The sequence below is a fragment of the Grammomys surdaster genome, unplaced genomic scaffold (genome assembly GCF_004785775.1).
Source record: "Grammomys surdaster isolate TR1022 unplaced genomic scaffold, NIH_TR_1.0 344, whole genome shotgun sequence".
NCBI classification, from domain to species: domain Eukaryota; kingdom Metazoa; phylum Chordata; class Mammalia; order Rodentia; family Muridae; genus Grammomys; species Grammomys surdaster.
In genome coordinates, this window is record NW_021604763.1 from 1,063,082 (window position 1) to 1,080,489 (window position 17,408).

General features: G+C 50.5%; 2 protein-coding genes across 12 annotated transcripts in view; both read left to right on the forward strand.

Annotated features, from left to right (window-relative positions):
- The first annotated feature begins 5,561 nt into the window (after positions 1-5,561).
- Positions 5,562-9,191, forward strand: Galt (galactose-1-phosphate uridylyltransferase). 10 transcript variants are annotated; one of them, XM_028779020.1, is made up of 12 exons: positions 5,562-5,853; positions 5,993-6,092; positions 6,399-6,568; positions 6,786-6,861; positions 6,952-7,000; positions 7,124-7,253; positions 7,380-7,436; positions 7,596-7,718; positions 7,934-8,066; positions 8,168-8,251; positions 8,570-8,724; positions 8,992-9,191. In XM_028779020.1, the coding sequence occupies exons 2-12, from the start codon at positions 6,011-6,013 to the stop codon at positions 9,070-9,072; spliced, it is 1,140 nt and encodes a 379-aa protein (XP_028634853.1). In that variant the 5' UTR covers positions 5,562-5,853; positions 5,993-6,010; the 3' UTR covers positions 9,073-9,191. The 10 variants fall into 10 exon arrangements, with proteins under 10 accessions (XP_028634853.1, XP_028634852.1, XP_028634857.1 ...); XM_028779019.1 differs by lacking the exon at positions 5,562-5,853 and having other exon boundaries at positions 5,935-6,092; XM_028779024.1 differs by lacking the exon at positions 5,562-5,853 and having other exon boundaries at positions 5,986-6,174; positions 6,783-6,861.
- A 1,826-nt stretch (positions 9,192-11,017) lies between these two features.
- Il11ra (interleukin 11 receptor subunit alpha) overlaps positions 11,018-17,408 on the forward strand; it is a 9,155-nt gene continuing 2,764 nt past the window's right edge. The window contains exons 1-8 of one of the 2 annotated variants that reach the window (XM_028779031.1): positions 11,018-11,121; positions 14,240-14,339; positions 14,479-14,539; positions 15,325-15,494; positions 15,621-15,735; positions 15,894-15,926; positions 16,003-16,169; positions 16,702-16,865. In XM_028779031.1, the coding sequence (XP_028634864.1) occupies positions 14,240-14,339; positions 14,479-14,539; positions 15,325-15,494; positions 15,621-15,735; positions 15,894-15,926; positions 16,003-16,169; positions 16,702-16,865 (810 nt within the window). In that variant the 5' untranslated portion in view covers positions 11,018-11,121. Of the gene's footprint in view, positions 11,122-12,918; positions 13,033-14,239; positions 14,340-14,478; positions 14,540-15,324; positions 15,495-15,620; positions 15,736-15,893; positions 15,927-16,002; positions 16,170-16,701; positions 16,866-17,408 lie in introns of those variants that run through there. The other variant, XM_028779030.1, reaches the window with a different exon arrangement.

A 17,408-nucleotide genomic window follows, 5' to 3' on the forward strand; every position in this document is an offset into this window, starting at 1 on the left:
AGATTTTGACAGCCTAGTGAGAGCTGAAATGCCTTTGCCTCAACATTGTTGACCCCACCTTGGAGGATTTCCAGTATAGTGGACTGTGTCTGTCTTGGGTTGTCCTATCTTATAAGATTTTACTCATCATTGACTACCAGCCCTCAAAGAGCTATCACTCCGGAGGCATGTCACAAAAGAGGGAGATGAGGAACAGTTTACGTGGTGGTCTCACGGATCTCTGCCATCCATGCTTTGATCACTTCCTTAGGGAGGCCACAAAATCAGGATTTTCAAGAGCCATCAGCACCTGGAGGGTCACCTTATTTATGAAGCGCTGGCTGGAGATATGCTAGGCGAGACACTTAAACAAAATAATTATTAGTATGACAGTTCCTCCCATCATAGCATACTGGCTATCCACGAGGGGTCAAACAGCATCTTAATATTGTCCCACATTTTTTCCCCAAGAATCTGGCCTCTAGGGGGAGCACAGATACCCTGATCACATTGAGGTTGGCTATGTTCTCCCTTATCGGCACAGAGTAGTTAAGGAATTTGTCTGACCAGATATCTTTAAGATATTGAGCTGACTGTTGTTGGGCTTTAGTGGATTATGTACCTGGTAAGGAGTTATGCAGATTGAGTGAAACCTCGGGTCACATGCCAATAGAGACATGTTCTTAACAAGGGCCAATTCTTTTGCCAGTAAGTCAATGTTGTAAAATGTGATGGCTTGATAAAGATGTTGATTTAGTACCTCCTGTGCCTGCAGCACCTCAGCTGACTTAGAGACTACAGCACTGACAGTCCCTGCCATAGCGGCTGTCAAGGTCAAGGCAACAGCAGCTGTTGTTACCCCGGCAGTGCCTGCAATGATGGCCACAATGAGGGCAACTGTAATACAATGACTCTCAGATCCTGTAAAAGCCTATATTTCCCTGATGTCTTTTTAATAACAAAAATTTAAAAAATAATGTCTGTTGGTTGAGGGTTCCACATGACCCAAAGCTAATTGTTCCAAGACCAGTTCCTTGAGAGCAGAAAGCTTAGGTTCCAAAATGGGCCATTAGTCCCCCATATATCTGCTACAGACAGCTAAGCCAACAGTATAGGGTTAGGTTCCTTGATGTCAATTGGAACTGGGTGGGCAGTGGTCAATAGAATTGGGGGTGATCCCCAACTTTGTGACCTGTGAAGTCTAGTGGGTCATGTTGCATAATGTCAACAAAAAGAGGACATCATCTGTAGTAAGGACAGCACCCATGTCTTCCAGAATATCTCTTCCCCAAAGGTTGTGGAGAGCATCAGCTACAGCAGGTATAAAAGATCCCCGATTGCCATCCAAGTCCTGCCAATGGACAGGTCGGGTAGTCATTTGGTGGCATGTTGGCTTCCAACTCCCATAATGGAGGGACCAGACCAGAATCTCCAATGGGGAACCTCAATAATTCATCTTTTGTTATTATAGTGACATCTGCCCCTGTGTCAACCAGTCCTTTAACAGGTAGATGGTCTAAGTGTACAGTTATCATCGGGGAGTGAGGCAACACAGGCAAAGTCCAAAGGACTCCTGGCTGATCAGGGTTCCCTCTTACTGGTGGGGCTGAGGGGTGCCCCTTTGGGAGATTAAATTGTCTTCCTGCTTTTGAGAATGACAATCCTTAGCTGATTAATCTTAGCTGAAGGGCAGTCCTGTCTGAGGTGACCAGGCTTGCCACAGCCCCAACAGGTGCGATCAGGGGGCCCTTCAGGGAAAGGGTGTGTCCTCTGAACATGCTCCATGGCCAAGGCTTCAATGGAGGCAGTCAGGGTTGCGGTGGGGCCCATGCCAGGGTCCAAATCACGAGGAGCAACACCATTTATGGATATCATCATTCCTTATGGCTGCCACAGCATTGCGAGTCGGGGCATTAAGGCATTCCCATGCAAGCTGCTTGATGAGCATGTCTCTGGTTGGACCAGCATCAACCCACCTATCTACTGCCTAAGTCACATGGGACAGGAAGTCCATGAAGCAGTCCCCAGACTGCTGGACAAGATTGAGAAAGTGAGCAGATGGGTCCCAAGGGGTGCAGGCCTGAAAGGCAAGAACAGAAACCTGGTTAAAGTAAGCATGGAGTCCAATAGTGGCCTGAGCAACAGGGTTAATGTATGCCCCGTGACCAGTTAGCATATCAAAAGTAATGTTAAGGTTATGTTCCAAATTAATCCTAGCTTGATTCTCAGCCAAGTCACGATATGCAGCCCTCCAATTGAGAAACACAGTGGGGTCGAGCACTGCCTTAAGGAGATTATACTAATCGTAATAGGTCTGGAAGTGCCCATTGCTTCAGTGCTTGTTCAAACTAAGGGGAATCTGGGCCAGCATTGTTGGCAGCTTTTGTGATTAGTGCCAAGTCTGCCAGAGGAGCGGGAATACAGGGCCTAGTTGCCACATCAGGGAAAGCTTCACGATATACCTGAGGAGAATGAGGCCCCCAGGGGAGAGACAGTCCAGCATGAGGGATGGGCATCGCAAGAGCAACCACAGCAGGAGTAAGCGATGGAAGGCAAAGTCCCCCCAAATCAAGACGGGGTAACCTGGGGGTACCTCCGATAGGGCAGGAGTGGAACAGCTAGTGAATGAGGGACCTGGGACAGTGGGGCTAGCAGACAGCTTGGAGCCTGAGGGCTGGAGGACTTGAGGAGAGGCTCCCTCATCCTCAATGCTAAAATCAACCTGTTTGCCCAGAGAAAGTAGGAGGGGGTCAGTAATGGAAAGGTGAATATTAGCTTGATTCTGGCAGTGTTTGTGAAGGGCAGCCACCACTCCCTCTGGGGAAGAATTCTCAAGACTGGCAATGACTACAAGGAGAATGGGGACAAAGAACAAGGGAGGGGTAATCCCAGCCTGTACCTCATGCTTGCGGGCAAGGAAGAGAACACGCATCCAGAGGTCAGGATCCCACATGTTCTCTGGGGATATCCACGGGGCCAAACTAGCAGCTTCCTCTCAAAATTGGTCCAGGTCGTGAGTCTTAATCTTAAGACCATGAGTAACCAGAAGGGTTTTCAGAGCCCTAATCTGGGGTTCCTTGATGGTAGAGGGGAGAGAACCCATGATGATGAACACAAAGGAAACAAACAATGAACAGATGTGACAAATATGACAGAAGAAGCAACAAAAGTCACTGTGTACCAAGGGACTCTCTCAGGTATTGTAGCTCAAAGGCCTTATGTCTGGACATTGTACCTGGAATGGGAAAGGCGTTCGAGAGCCAATCCCTGCTACCACTACCTGGGAAGCCAACCCCTATATCAGGTACCAGGATGACTCCAGACTAAAAGTGAAAATAAGCAGACAAAGACAAAGAAGACAGAAAATATTGTCTGCTGCACTTTCACCACAGCATGCTCACCCAAAGTCAAAGAAAAGTGAAGAGAAGACCGCTGCAAGCTCAACCTCGAACTGAACCAAGACCAAAAGTGAGGTCACGGGGATGGACAGACAGAAAAGACAAAGAAGACAGAAATGAGGTCCAAGTGCTCACCTTCTTGGGATCCACAACATAAAACACTAAGGGGCCAACTCATTGAAGAAGCAACCAAAGGGGGCACCACAGCAGCATCGTGAGGTCAGACCACCAGCACGGTCCTTGCAGCAGCAGGCATAATAAAGCCTCTGGAACAGGAGGTTCGCAAGCAGCCACAAAACGAGGATGATAAAGTCATCCATCCACCACGCTGGGTGCCAGATGTTTCCTATGCCCTGGACTACTCACCACCTGACCCTACCTGCCCTTGGGGGTTGGAGGTGAGGTGGCGCAGAGTCAACAACACAGATTCCAGGAGCAGGTGAGAAACACTGCAGCAAGCTCTCTGAACACTGCTGCAAGCTCCTTTAATACCCTCCACCCATGACCCATTGGTCCCAAGCAAGCAGCTCTTCTAAACAGCAGTTCCTGATTGGCTGGCATTGTCTGCACCAGCAATCCTTGGTCTCTCAGGCAGTCCTCAATTAGGTCCTCCTACAGGAGATGCTTTTTCAGCTGCATACCCTCCTGCACTCCACCCTCCCCGCCCTGTGTTCCTGCTATACAGATAAAAAACACTAAACCTTTATGTTTGCAGTAAGCCTAAGACAGCAGTAGAGCTGGGCAGATATCAACCCTCTATGGCTATTTTGTCTAAATTCAGGGATATGACTTGCTATGTTCTATTTGGGCTGCTCTTAGTCCAAATGGCCTGACCACATGGCCAGTTCTCACGATCCCTTACCCCATAGTGTCTTCCCCTCTCTCCAACCCCCCCCCTTCCATGGTCTCTGCCACATACCCCAAGCCGGGGAACTGAAGCCCTGCCTACTTCTCTTCTGCCCAGCCATAGCCTGTAGGCATCTTTATTAACCAATCAGGTATAAAGAGAGGAAAGGTTCCATAGCATCATTTGGTATATATGAGCATCTCCTTGTCCCAAGGGGCGACCAGACCTTGGGAGCTAGTATTTAGCATCACAGCACATAGCAACAGACCAGACTTCAACAGCCTAGAACTCTATGTAGCCGGAACTCTTTATGTAGCCAGGCTACTACTCATAGAGATTCCTGTCTCTGCCTTTCAAACACTGATGGCCTATTGCTTGTTTTTGAGATTAGCTTCACTATATTGGCCAGAATGGTCTAGAACTTGTGGGCTCAAATGATCTTCTGCTTCAGCTTCTAGAATAGCTGAGACTATGGGCAAACACACCACTGTGCACACACATATTACTTTCTTTTTGCTTACTTATTTATAGATTGGTTCTTGCTATGTAGAACTGTGCAGGCTGAACTTGAACTTGTAACTTTACCATCTCTGTCTCTGGAGTGCTGGGATTACAGGTCTATACCACCACCACACCCCATACTTACTCAGTTCTTTTTTTTTTTTAAGATGTATTTATGTATATGAGTACAATTTATAGCTGTCTTCAGACTAACCAGAAGAGGGCATCGGATCCCACGACAGATGGTTGTGAGCTACCATGTGGTTGCTGGGAATTGAATTCAGGACCTCTGGAAGAGCAGTCAGTGCTCTTAACCGCTGAACCATCTCTCCAGCCCTACTCAGTTCTTTTTATCTAAGCTTATTTCTGCTGATAAGGATAGAGGCATAGTTACAGTGAAGTACTCACATCTCCAGACTGCAGGCCTCATCTATAGTATGATCAAGCCTGCCCCCTACCCCGCCCCGCTAACTTGCATCTTAACCACAGCTGTTCTGGAGGTGACCCAGGTCATTATAAGTACAGAATGCTGCTGTTCTCCGCACAGGACAACTCTATGCTCTGAACAGAACCTAAGTGCCTGGCATACGTTCAAGATGCTCAGTTAAACGATGTCTTCTGAACATGAGAGCCATTGCACACATGAACTCACTGCACCTGTGGTTACCTGCACAAAACATGAAGATGGACCCATTAAGGTTTCATACTGGATAGGGGCAGTGGGGGGTGGGGGGGAAAAGGACTCACGAGGCTCCGCCCTTTCTGAGAGACTATTGGCAGTTAAAGGTTGCTGGCAGGAGGAGTGTCCTTGAGTGATGAAGCGGATATGTTGCCCATGCTCCAAAAAATAGCCTTAAGCTCATCCAAGCAACCCGAAAATGGACACGAAAGTAGGGGTGTTTATTGGAAAGAAAGGTTCAGCGGGTGAAAAGGAGACACAGTAACAAAGGAGGGTCGCTATGACCAAAAGTCATTATGTACGCGTATGAAAATTTCGCTTCCCCTCCAGTATATATTTGCTGAATCCGTGGCCGGACGAATAGATACAGCAACCAGTTTTCACAGATGCTCTCCAGATAAGTGGCTTCAATCCGGTGTGCAGAAGAATCTTCAAAACAACCTGGGGAGGTATGTGGCGGTCTGGAGCCCCGCCCTCAAGTGGCAGGCTGTCGTCACGTGTTGGCGGCCAGCCAATCAGCCAGGGTGGGCGGGGGGAACTGGAATGCTGAGCTTAGTTAGCCCCGCGTACCATTTTTATTGACCTTAGGTCAATTCGTGTGGCCTTATGTCACACAGCGGAGCCGATCCTGAGCAGCGCCATCAAGCTTCAGAGGCGGACGCCATGGCAGCGACCTTCCGGGCAAGCGGTAATTGCTGGGCGGTCTGGACCCGCTGCGGTGCGGAGCCGAGCCTTCCTTTTCTGTAGGAAGTTCTAGTCCCAGCGTCAAGGTCGGCACTCCTACCCGAGGCCAGGGTGACGGGCGAAGGAAGGAAGGGCTTGCAGGACATGTGGCACTGAAAGCGTTTAACCCTTCAATTCCCCAGCCTTTAGCTTCTAGAAACAGTGCTCAGACCGAGGGTCCCTGAACTTGGGCCTGCTAGGGCAATAGAACCATTCCGGGAAGAGGAAGACAGGGAGTTTTGCTGACTGATTCTTGACTGACTGTCCCCAGAACACCAGCATATTCGCTACAACCCGCTCCAGGATGAGTGGGTGTTAGTGTCAGCCCATCGCATGAAGCGGCCCTGGCAAGGACAAGTGGAGCCCCAGCTTCTGAAGACGGTGCCCCGTCATGACCCACTCAACCCTCTGTGTCCCGGGGCCACACGAGCTAATGGGGAGGTAAGCCGGAATACACAGCCACCAAGTGGAATAGGAGGAAATAGTTCTTCCTTATTACTGCCCTTCGTCCACAAGAGGGAGCAGTGCGCCTCCTTTTGGTTCATTTCCCATCAAGCAATTTTGATCCTTAGAGTGGGCCTTCCTCGCCCCCCTTGCAGCCTGGGTAGCCCTTGAATTCCGTCAGGTGGTAGTATTTCTAGCCTGTTCTTGTCAGTAGGTGAATCCCCCCTATGATGGCACCTTCCTGTTTGACAATGACTTCCCAGCTCTGCAGCCAGATGCTCCGGATCCAGGTACCCTCAGTTTAACCACTGTTGGAGAGAAGGGAGACTGCATCTGACCGGGGAACCTGTGCTGCAGAGAGTAATACTCCTTTATTCCAGGACCCAGTGACCACCCTCTCTTCCGAGCAGAGGCCGCCAGAGGAGTTTGGTAACTATGGGTTTCCCCTCTTACAATCTCCAGCCCAGGGCTGAAGACTAAGACCTGGGCTTGGGCCCTGCCCTTAGCACCCGTTCCCTATATCCCTCTGTCATTTCTGTCCTCACCACCTAGTAAGGTCATGTGCTTCCACCCCTGGTCGGATGTGACGCTGCCACTCATGTCTGTCCCTGAGATCCGAGCTGTCATCGATGCATGGGCCTCAGTCACAGAGGAGCTGGGTGCCCAGTACCCTTGGGTGCAGGTCTGTGAGGGGGAGGTGTACCTTTGGTTTGGGGAGGGGTAGCATTACTGCTTCCACAGGGTGTGGTGAGGAGGGGTTGACTTGATGTCTGTGTGACTATTGAATCTCTCTTCTTATACCCAATAGATCTTTGAAAACAAAGGAGCCATGATGGGCTGTTCTAACCCCCATCCCCACTGCCAGGCAAGTATGTGACAGGCTGTAATGGCTTTCTTGGATGAGTCCACTGACACTGTGGACAGGATAACTAGATTAAGGGATAGGGCAAAAGAAACACATTGGTATGCAGAGGCTTAGAGATAATGCACTCACCTGCTCTTCTTTGTGCTTGCCCCTTGACAGGTTTGGGCTAGCAGTTTCCTGCCAGATATTGCCCAGCGCGAAGAGCGATCCCAACAGACCTATCACAGCCAGCATGGAAAGCCTTTATTATTGGAGTATGGTCACCAAGAGCTTCTCAGAAAGGTGGGAGAGAGGCAGGCCTTGTGTCCCCAGGGAGTCTCTAGCCCTTTCACCCTCCCAGAGAGACATGCTTTAAAGGGGGATAGGACATTAGCAGCCATGCTAATATTAGAGTAGGGTGCGAGTACACGTGGAGAGGTTCAGATTCCTCCGCTTTCCTGCCGCTCACCCCCTTCCCCCTCTCACATGCATATTTCACTTCCATTCTGTGCGTCCAGGAACGTCTGGTCCTGACCAGTGAGCACTGGATAGTTCTGGTCCCCTTCTGGGCAGTGTGGCCTTTCCAGACACTACTGCTGCCCCGGCGGCACGTGCTGCGGCTACCTGAGCTGACCCCTGCTGAGCGTGATGGTGAGTCTCCCTGGTAGTACCATGGGACTTGGTGCTGGATAGAATAGCCCTGATGGGACCATCATCTATTCCCCGGGGTGAAAATCAGGCTCTGATTCCAGATCTAGCCTCCATCATGAAGAAGCTCTTGACCAAGTATGACAACCTGTTTGAGACATCCTTTCCCTACTCCATGGGCTGGCATGGTAAGGCTTTTGGTGTTGGGGTAGCCCCAACAGTATTTCTGGGCTTTCTGGGCTCTTAGATTCTGGCTAAGGGAACTATAATCTCTACAAGGCCTTAAAACACTTGTTGGCCTTAAAACAACTGTCCAGAGCTGGGGTACTGGGACTGAGAGAAGAGAGATTTGGTGACACTGTTACCAGTTGCTTCCCAATGCTTGAGCTCCCTGGTGGAAAATACTGGGAGATGTAATATTCAGGTACCTGGCCTAGTTTAGGGGAGGGGCTAGACTGAAGGCTGACAAAGGGCCTCCCAGATCATCTCTGTCGTCTTGTTGTCAGGGGCTCCCACAGGATTAAAGACTGGAGCCACCTGTGACCACTGGCAGCTCCATGCTCACTACTACCCCCCACTTCTGCGGTCTGCTACTGTCCGGAAGTTCATGGTTGGCTATGAAATGCTTGCCCAGGCTCAGCGTGACCTCACTCCTGAACAGGTCAGGACTCACATCCTGGGTCGTCATATCCTTTCACCTCATTTCCTCACGGGATCTTAGCAGTCATGACCTTGAAGAGCCTCATAAAAATCTCTGCATTCCTAGAACTCAGTCATTGCTCAACTCCACACCCCCTGGTGACTCCAAGCTATCTTGAACTAATCTTCCCATCCCACAAGCCCTCCTCAGTATTTCCTGGGCCCAAACCTCTTCCACATAATTCCAGGTGACCCTTACTCTCCCTGATTGTTTCTTGTCCCCTTACAGGCTGCAGAAAGATTAAGGGCGCTTCCTGAGGTACACTATTGCCTGGTGCAGAAGGACAGGGAAATAGCAGCCACCGCTTGACTGGGATCACAGCAATCCCAGTCCGATTGAATCTTTGTACGTGACAGACCTGGGACCTGGAGTTCCGGCAGATGTGATATCAATAAAACTGAGTCTCACATTTTAACCATGTTTTCTGACACCAGAGGAGTGTGGATTCTTATATTCTGGAGTTTGGGTAAAGGCTAAGTGTGACTCCAAACATTCTTGCCTATGGATTTTCAAAAATTAGATGCAAGAATCCCCTTCACGAAGCCAGACATGATGCTGCATGACTGTAGTTCCACCACATTGGAGGCTGGATTAGGATTCTGAGTTTGAGACCAGTGTGGATAGCAAGACCTAATCACTAAAACCAAAGCCAAGCTGGACCTCATGTTACAGGTCTGTAATCCTGGCTACCCAGGACTCTGAGGCAGGAGGATTGCAAATTCAAGGCTAGCTTGGGTAGCTTGGTGAGACTGTCTGGTACAAAGGACCCAAGAAATAGGTCAGTGATAAAGTGCATGTCTGACACGTGGAAGACCCTGTGTTCAGCCCTAAGTATAGAGAAGAAATTCTACCTCTGCTCTCTGAACAATATTCAGTATTGTTTCCAGTCCTCTTCACTTGTGATATAAACAGCAAGCTAACTTAGGAGGATATTTTAAAATCTTGTGTTCTTAGCTTGGCAGAGTCTTCTGGAAGGCCAGAGCCCTCGTATTACTGAGCCCATTGTCAGCTCACCAAGCCTGAGTCTCAAAGTTTGGTAGGGAGAGGGTGAGCAGAACCCTAGTCCCAGTGGTCACCCCAGACACTGGGCTGCTGGCCAGAACCCTGGTTTTGTGAGTGGCCACAGTTAGATGCTGCTCCAGACCACAGGGGCTAAAGGGGCGGGTTGGGAGCGTGCATGTGGCTTTGTGTTCTTGGCTTCCTCGATTTCTGTGTGCAGCAGATGTACCTTCAAGTACTGTACCTATGCTACAAAAACTGCATGGAACAGAAAACAGTGCTAAGCTTGGCAAGGACAGCCAGAGATAGCCCAGGGCCTAGAATGATCTTGAGTCTACCTCCTCTCTGGATCTGTTTTTCCTTGTGATAATAGTGGAGGAACTACAGGGCCTTTGATATTTGAGACCAGATACCACACAGTGGTCTCCAAAGTCTAAAGCAAATATAAGAGCTGTGACAGACATCTCAGGATGGCTAGAATGTTTTTCATCCATTCTTTTTCAGGGGGAACTGAATCTTAGGGTTGGGAAGTCACACTAAGCCTGGACTAGTGACTGGGTCTGACTGAGGAAACCTTGCTTTCTCGTCATCCAACCTGGAGCCATTCTTCTTGAGACCTTGGAAAGAGGATGGGTGCCTGTGGTTAGGAATGTTGCCTGGGGCTGGAAAATCAGACAAAGTAGGCACTGACCTTGCTGCCTGGGTAGGTGGCTGGTTTCTTAGGGCATACATAAACACACACACACACACACACACACACACACACACACACACACACACCCTAATCTTGCCAAAGTTTGGAAACGCCTGGAAGTTTTCAAAACAGCACAGGAATCTAGATGGAAGGAGAAGAGAGTCTGATTTCACTGGCATGGGATGCAGCCTGACTGTTTTAAAGGTAGAAGAGAACTAGACCAACCTTCCAGCTCCCTATCTTATCTACAGTCAGGGGCACCTTCATCGATTACAGTCAGCAAGCGGCCCGGTGGTTCAGTAGGGAACCTGAGGCTGTGTGGACGGCAGGGAGAGGAAGGGCCTGGGTACTTTCAGGCCTGCTGTCCCTGGGAAGACAGGCCTTCAGGAGAGGTCTGAGGAATGCAGTTTCAGGTTTTGTCCTAGGAATCCTACTCTGACACCCTCCTCTAAGTTCCAGACGGGACAGGAAGTGTCCAGAGGAGGTGGAAGTGATTGGCAGTTGGAGGCTCCAATGGGTCGAGAGTCCCCCCCACCCTGCTTCACCTCTCTCGTTCTATTGGCGCTGGGAGGAGCCGCCCCCACTGCCGGGACTCAGCACTGGAGGGAGTAGAGGCCAGGGCAGAGGGTGAGGGCGGAGGGCGCTGGCGGCGGCTGCCGCAGAAGGTGAGGCCTGCTGGGACCGGGGTGTTGTCTCCCCAAGTCCTGCCAAGAGGGGGCGGGGCAGGGTAGTGTGTGATCTGAAAGGCTGGGAGTGACTGATGGACTATGAGTGTGTCTGTGTGTGTGGCGATGTCAGTGTGTGTGAGGCTCTGAAACTGGTGTCATCTGGTGTGTCTGTCAGTGTGACTGCGTTTGAGAGTGTGATTCCAGCTGGGTCTGCTGGTGGTATAGCAGCTGGGGAGATGCGTCTGTCAGTGGGTAATTTTTCTTTAGATGTTCATTTGGGACAACGGCTGGGACCACACCAGGGAATGTGTTTTGGGAAACTTCTGTGGGGTCTAGATTTTGTCTGCCAGTGTGGCTGGGTTTTTTGTATACTAATGTGTGACTTCAGTAGTAGAGCAACAGTGAGACTTGTGACCGTGATGTGTCCTGTGTCCTAGCCTAGACTGTGTGGGAGTGAAGCTGTGTACCTGTATTCGGGAACTACTTAAGTTGTCGAGGGAGACTGGCATTCTACCCAGCCTGCAGCAGTAGACAGATCTACCCCTCAAGGCACATGGCTTTCCTTCTTCCTCTGTTCAAGAGCTGATGGGGGCCGAGAATGCTCAGTGATAGAACGCTTGTCTGGGGTGAGCCAGGGCCTGGGCTCCATCTCCAGGGCTGAGACAGTAAGTCCCATCACTGGGCCACATGTATCCTAAGCCTCTGGATTGATGGGGTTGCAGATGTGGCACGTCTGTTTTTATATGTTGCTGGGCATCAAACAGGGCTTTGTGCATGCTAGGCGAGCTCTCCCGGCTGAGCTGTATCCCCAGGTCCCTGATCTTCTGGTGTTTCTGTTTTCATACCTGATTCCACGTCTTTACATTTCTTTCTCTGTCCCCATGATTATCTTCCTGGAGAGTTTTTTATGTCTTTTCACAGCTTTTTCCCCTTAGGTGTCTCATGTTTCTTCTTCTCTAGTTCTGTCTACAAGCTGTCTGTCCCTCAGTGTCCCTCTGTCTGAGTTCCCTGCTTACTCTTTGTTTCTGGCTACACAAGGACTTGTAGCCTTGATAGGATGGTGCTCTGTCTTTACTAAGAGCTCCTCATGGCGAGGAGCTGCTTTTAGGGATTATAGGGTACCCCCCCCCATAAAGTGTATGTCTCTGTGTCAATAGGGCCTCTAGTAGGCTGAGCTGTTTAAATGTGTCTGAGTGTGTGTATCTGTGTGTGACTGTACCTGAAAGCATGAGTCTGAGGGTAACTGTGTGTCTTGTGTATCTGGCACCAAGGGATCAAAGGCATTTCCTGGTGCTGAGGCCCAGCCGGTGGAGGGGGAAAATAGAAATGACTGGAACTTCCAGGGAATGGGGGAACTGGTCTCTGGCCTTTCCTTATATTCTCCAGTGTGAAGCCTGTTTTCCCCTGGAAACAGAGCCAGCTGTGCCCCAAGGAAACATTGTTGGAGAGTAGAAAGAACAGGAAGGAGTGTGTCTGTGTGTTAATTCTCTTTATTATGTCCACATGTATTCAAGTGAATATCTTTGTGTTAGTTAACCACCTAGTGAGTCCCTGAGTAAACAGGCTTTGGTGGCTCTGTGAAAACAAAGGAAATCTTCTAGGGACAGCAAAGAGCAGAAGCTGTCCTCCTCTCCTTGCTGGTCCTGGCTGTGTCTCTGGCTTCCTTTCCAGCCTGAGGGGGGAGGCCTCTTTCCTTCCCAGCCCCTAGGGTGGGAGGGGATGAGAGAGGGAAGAGGAAGAGGTGGAGGAGGGGGCCTGCTCAACTCTAAGGCCCAGAGCGGGTGGGGCTCCACATGGGAAGGAGGGGATGGTTCTGGGGTCCCACGACTCAGTGGAGCGGGAGACAGTTCTTAGCCTGTAGGAGGAAGTCTTGGAGGCCATGGGCACTCAGTCACTGTGATTATCAAGGTAGGGTGGGACTAACCAGGGTAAATGGGGCTGGGACCCGGGGTGGGGGGCAATAAGACAGTCAGGGGGACACAGGTATGTGAAGGCCTCCTTCTGTCCTTCTCTGGAGAGGTCTTGTGGCACTTTGACTGAGGGCTTGCCATCTATCCCTTTCTGACTACCTTCAATCTGCTGCTGCTCCTCTCCACCTCCGTCCTTCCTCTCGGCACCCCACTCCTTCCCTATATGTTCATTTCTCAAACTTTGAGTCCCTGCTGCACCAATCCAGACCTCTTGCGTATTGACCCCAACTCCATTGCCTTTGGTCCTGAGCACTTTTCTCTCCCCGCACTTGGTGCTGTGGCCCCCACATCAGGCGCCTGTTCTTGCGGGCTCCCAGCTCCCCTCCCTTCTCAGCCACCCTGTCTCCATCTCCATCTGCTGGCTCCTCGCCCGCTCTCAGCCTCTGGCAGGAGCTAGGGCATCTGGATCTGCTTAATTCTGCAGCCCCAGCCTGCACCCTAGCTCCTTCCAGCCTCGCAGGCTTGAGACCAACAAGGTTTCAAGCCAGGCCCATATGAGTGGCCCAAGTACGAGAGTAAGAAGCCAGGCCTAGGCCAGAGGCTTGGCAGCCAGAGCAGGGCTGGGCCTCATGCTGGGATTCTGGGGGGCATTTGGGCCCATCATGCCAGCTCCCTATCTAAGGGTGATGAGGTTTGCTGTATGTTGGCCAGAGGCAATAATTAGCCTTGGTCAGGTTGTGGGTGAACGCCAGAATTCCCAGCAGCTGAATCGTATGGGTTAATGGGAGTGGCTGAGCCAGTGCCAATCTTTGGTGCCAGGGGTGAGCGCCAAAGATGGTGTGTTGTGTTGCGGGGAGGGGGGGCATAAATGTTAGTACAATCTGTTGCCTCTGGCTTTTGTTCTGGGCCCTAAGCCCAGGATTGGGATGAACGTGTGTGTGTGTGTGTGTGTGTGTGTGTGTTTGTGTGTGCTTGTATGTGGACACATACACAAGGACAAATACAGCATTGGGTATATGGTGGGAAAGGGGAGTTCAGGTTGGATTCCTCGGTCATTTCCAATAGCTTCATTTCTCTTGATGCTTCGGTTTTCCTTAAGGAAGTCCCTTAAGGAAAGTTTCCTTAAGGAAGTCCCAGCTTTGGAGAAGGTAAGCTAGGCTCTAGGTCACGGATGGGTAAGTCCTAAGCATCCTCTTTCTCCACAGATGAGCAGCAGCTGCTCAGGGCTGACCAGGGTCCTGGTGGCTGTGGCTACAGCCCTGGTGTCTTCCTCCTCCCCCTGCCCCCAAGCTTGGGGTCCTCCAGGTAAGAAAATGCCTCTCTAGCTCCCAAGTATAACTTCCTGCTTTGACACAATGACCCCACCCAGGGCTTGCCAGCCTGCTCCTCTGTCATTCTCATAAACGGGAAGGGGTATGAAAGAAGTAAAAACTCCCTTTTACAGGGGTCCAGTATGGGCAGCCTGGCAGGCCCGTGATACTGTGCTGTCCTGGAGTGAATGCTGGGTAAGTGTTCACCTACCTGTGAATCTCATACCCACTGCCCTCTCCTGACCCTGCCCAGACCTTACGTTCCCTCCTATACTGGACTCTTCTGGTTGTAATCCTTGCTTGTGTGTCCTAACCCTCCAAATGTACTTATTCAATAGAAAATGCAGCCAGTGTTGGGGATGTCGCTTGGTGCCAGGCATGTACAAAGCCTTGGGTTTGATACCTAGTAACAAAAATCATCCGTCAACTAGCCAGTATATTTAAGTACCCGCTAAGTGCTGGGTTTATCGTAGGTTCTGAGATACAGCAAGATGGGTCTTCAAGTGCTTTCATCCTAGTGGGGAAGGCAGGCGGCAAACACACAAGAAACGGTCAAAAAGGAGTGCAGTGCACAGGTTAGAGTAGATACACTCCTGACGGCGGCAGCAGCTTGTGAAGATGCCCTGGGGTGGGAATGACCTCAGTGCTAAGGAACAGAAAGAAGAGAATGTAGCCTGTGCAGAAGGAAGTTGGGATGATAAAGGAAAAGAAGGCAACAGTAGATCACAAGGGACTGTGTGAAGGGAATTTGGCCTTGGGTTTAGTCTCCTTTCTTGTTTTTATTTTATTTATGTATTTACCTTGGTGCCTGGGAATGGGCTGGAACTCACTATGTAGCTTCAACTGGCCCCAAACTCATGAACCTCCTTCTTATGATTCTTATGCATCACCACACCAGGCACCGAATTGTGGTTTGATTGCATGTGTGCGTAGATGCTCTCAGAGAACAGTTGCATAGCGTGACCTCACCTCTCCTCCAGGACTCCAGTGTCCTGGTTTCGGGATGGGGACTCAAGGCTGCTCCAGGGACCTGACGCTGGACTAGGACACAGACTGGTCTTGGCCCAGGTGGACAGCCCTGACGAAGGCATTTACATCTGCCAGACCCCGGATGGTGTATTTGTGGGCATGGTGACCCTGAAGCTGGGCTGTGAGTTAGGGAAGGTGGCTGTGAGGGACCATGGGATTCCCAAGGGGACCTGGTACCTGAGCAAACCCTCTGGGATAGGATGGAGCTAGGGATGTCTTGATCTCCAGCTCTGCCCTCTGTCTCCAGTTCCCCCAGCTCGTCCGGAGGTTTCCTGCCAAGCAGTAGACTATGAAAACTTCTCCTGTACTTGGAGTCCAGGGCAGGTCAGCGGTTTGCCCACCCGCTACCTTACTTCCTACAGGTATGTGTGGGTGTGTCTGGTACGTGTGCCCATGCAGTTGGAGTTACTGACATGATATGGGTGGCAGGGAGAGAGGTTCTGATAAATTCTCAGAGAAAGTAGGGGCCCTTTTTCCTCCTGACCTCAGCTGGTATCCTTTTTTTTTTTTTTTTAACCAGGAAGAAGACCCTGCCAGGAGCTGAGAGTGAGAGGTAGGACAGGAGAGAGAATCTGGGGACTCTAACTTGTGACCTATTTCCAAACCCAAGACGACATCTTCCCTTCTAGGGAAAGTCCATCCACCGGGCCTTGGCCATGTCCACAGGACCCTTTGGAGGCTTCCCGATGTGTGGTCCATGGGGCAGAGTTCTGGAGTGAGTACCGGATCAATGTGACTGAGGTGAACCCACTGGGTGCCAGCACATGCCTACTGGATGTGAGATTACAGAGCATCTGTGAGTACCCCAGGCTCCTTCCAGACCCACGCCACAGAGACTCCACTCAGACTTACACTCCTCTTACCCCAGCTTCCCACAGATGAGTTCTGTATGTACCCTAGAGGTTCCTGTCATTACCTACGTGTCCCTCCCTGTTGCCTAGCTCACTCCTGCTTCTGGATTGTATGCTGAAGGCAGCCCGATCTCATGCTCTCCCTGCCTAGGGGAAAGACTTGGTCCCTTTTCTTTTTATTTTGATCTGAGTGTGGGAAGGGAGAAGGCAGTAAACTTAGGTTAGAATTTGGGCCAGTGAATCTTCTGTGGATGGAAAGAAAAATCTACTTATCACTCAAAGTTATCAAAATTCTGTTTTCGGATTGCTGCTTATCTTATAATAAGGACAGACAGGACCTGAGGCTCAATGAGTGATCAAATTCAACATTTCCCCTCCTTCCTGGGCTGTATCTGACTAAAGCACCTTTACATACGCACTGTGGGAAGGGATGAGCACCCGTTACTAACCCTGAACTTTGTGTCTGGCCACCCCTAGTGCGTCCTGATCCACCCCAAGGACTGCGGGTAGAATCAGTACCTGGTTACCCAAGACGCCTGCATGCCAGCTGGACATATCCTGCCTCCTGGCGTCGCCAACCCCACTTCCTGCTCAAGTTCCGGTTGCAATACCGGCCAGCACAGCATCCAGCCTGGTCCACGGTGAGGTCTGCAGTGTGCCTCAGTCTTGATCTTCTGGTGCTGTCTCTGGTTTTGAGAGCTTAAACATTCTAGGCACTGGCAGGTCTCAGAAGACTTGATTCCCCCTCTAGATAAGTGTTCCCAAGGTGTTGAGCTGGGCGCTGGAGTTGTAGCTGGTAGGACTCCTGTCCTGGGTAACTGACCGTAATGCAAGCCTGTCTGTGGAAGGTGGAGATGGCTTTTTTAAAAACTCACTTCTAGGGGTTGGGAAACTGGCTCAGTGTGTAAACAATTGCTGTATAAGCACTGGGACCTGAGTTTGAATCCTAAGAATCCACATAAAGCCAGGTGAGATAGCATAGTTAGTCACCCGAGGGCTCTAATAGCAAGAGGGGGGATGGAGGCCAGAGAATGAATACCTAGAAGTTCATGGGCTAGCCAGACTGCTATGCAGCTGAAAGCAACAAAGAACCTGTTTCAAACATGGTAGAGGGCAGAAAGACTTACTCCTGAGTTCATCCTCTGACCACCACATGTGTGCTGGGACACACCCCATCGTTCGCA

Bases quoted from the DNA above. Each gene is read 5' to 3' on its own strand.
- Galt (XM_028779021.1), top strand. From the start codon at position 6,011: ATGTCACACAGCGGAGCCGATCCTGAGCAGCGCCATCAAGCTTCAGAG. The intron at 7,437-7,595 runs GCAAGTATGTGA...GCCCCTTGACAG, and splicing joins ACCCCCATCCCCACTGCCAG to GTTTGGGCTAGCAGTTTCCT. The intron at 8,252-8,569 runs GTAAGGCTTTTG...TCTTGTTGTCAG, and splicing joins CTACTCCATGGGCTGGCATG to GGGCTCCCACAGGATTAAAG.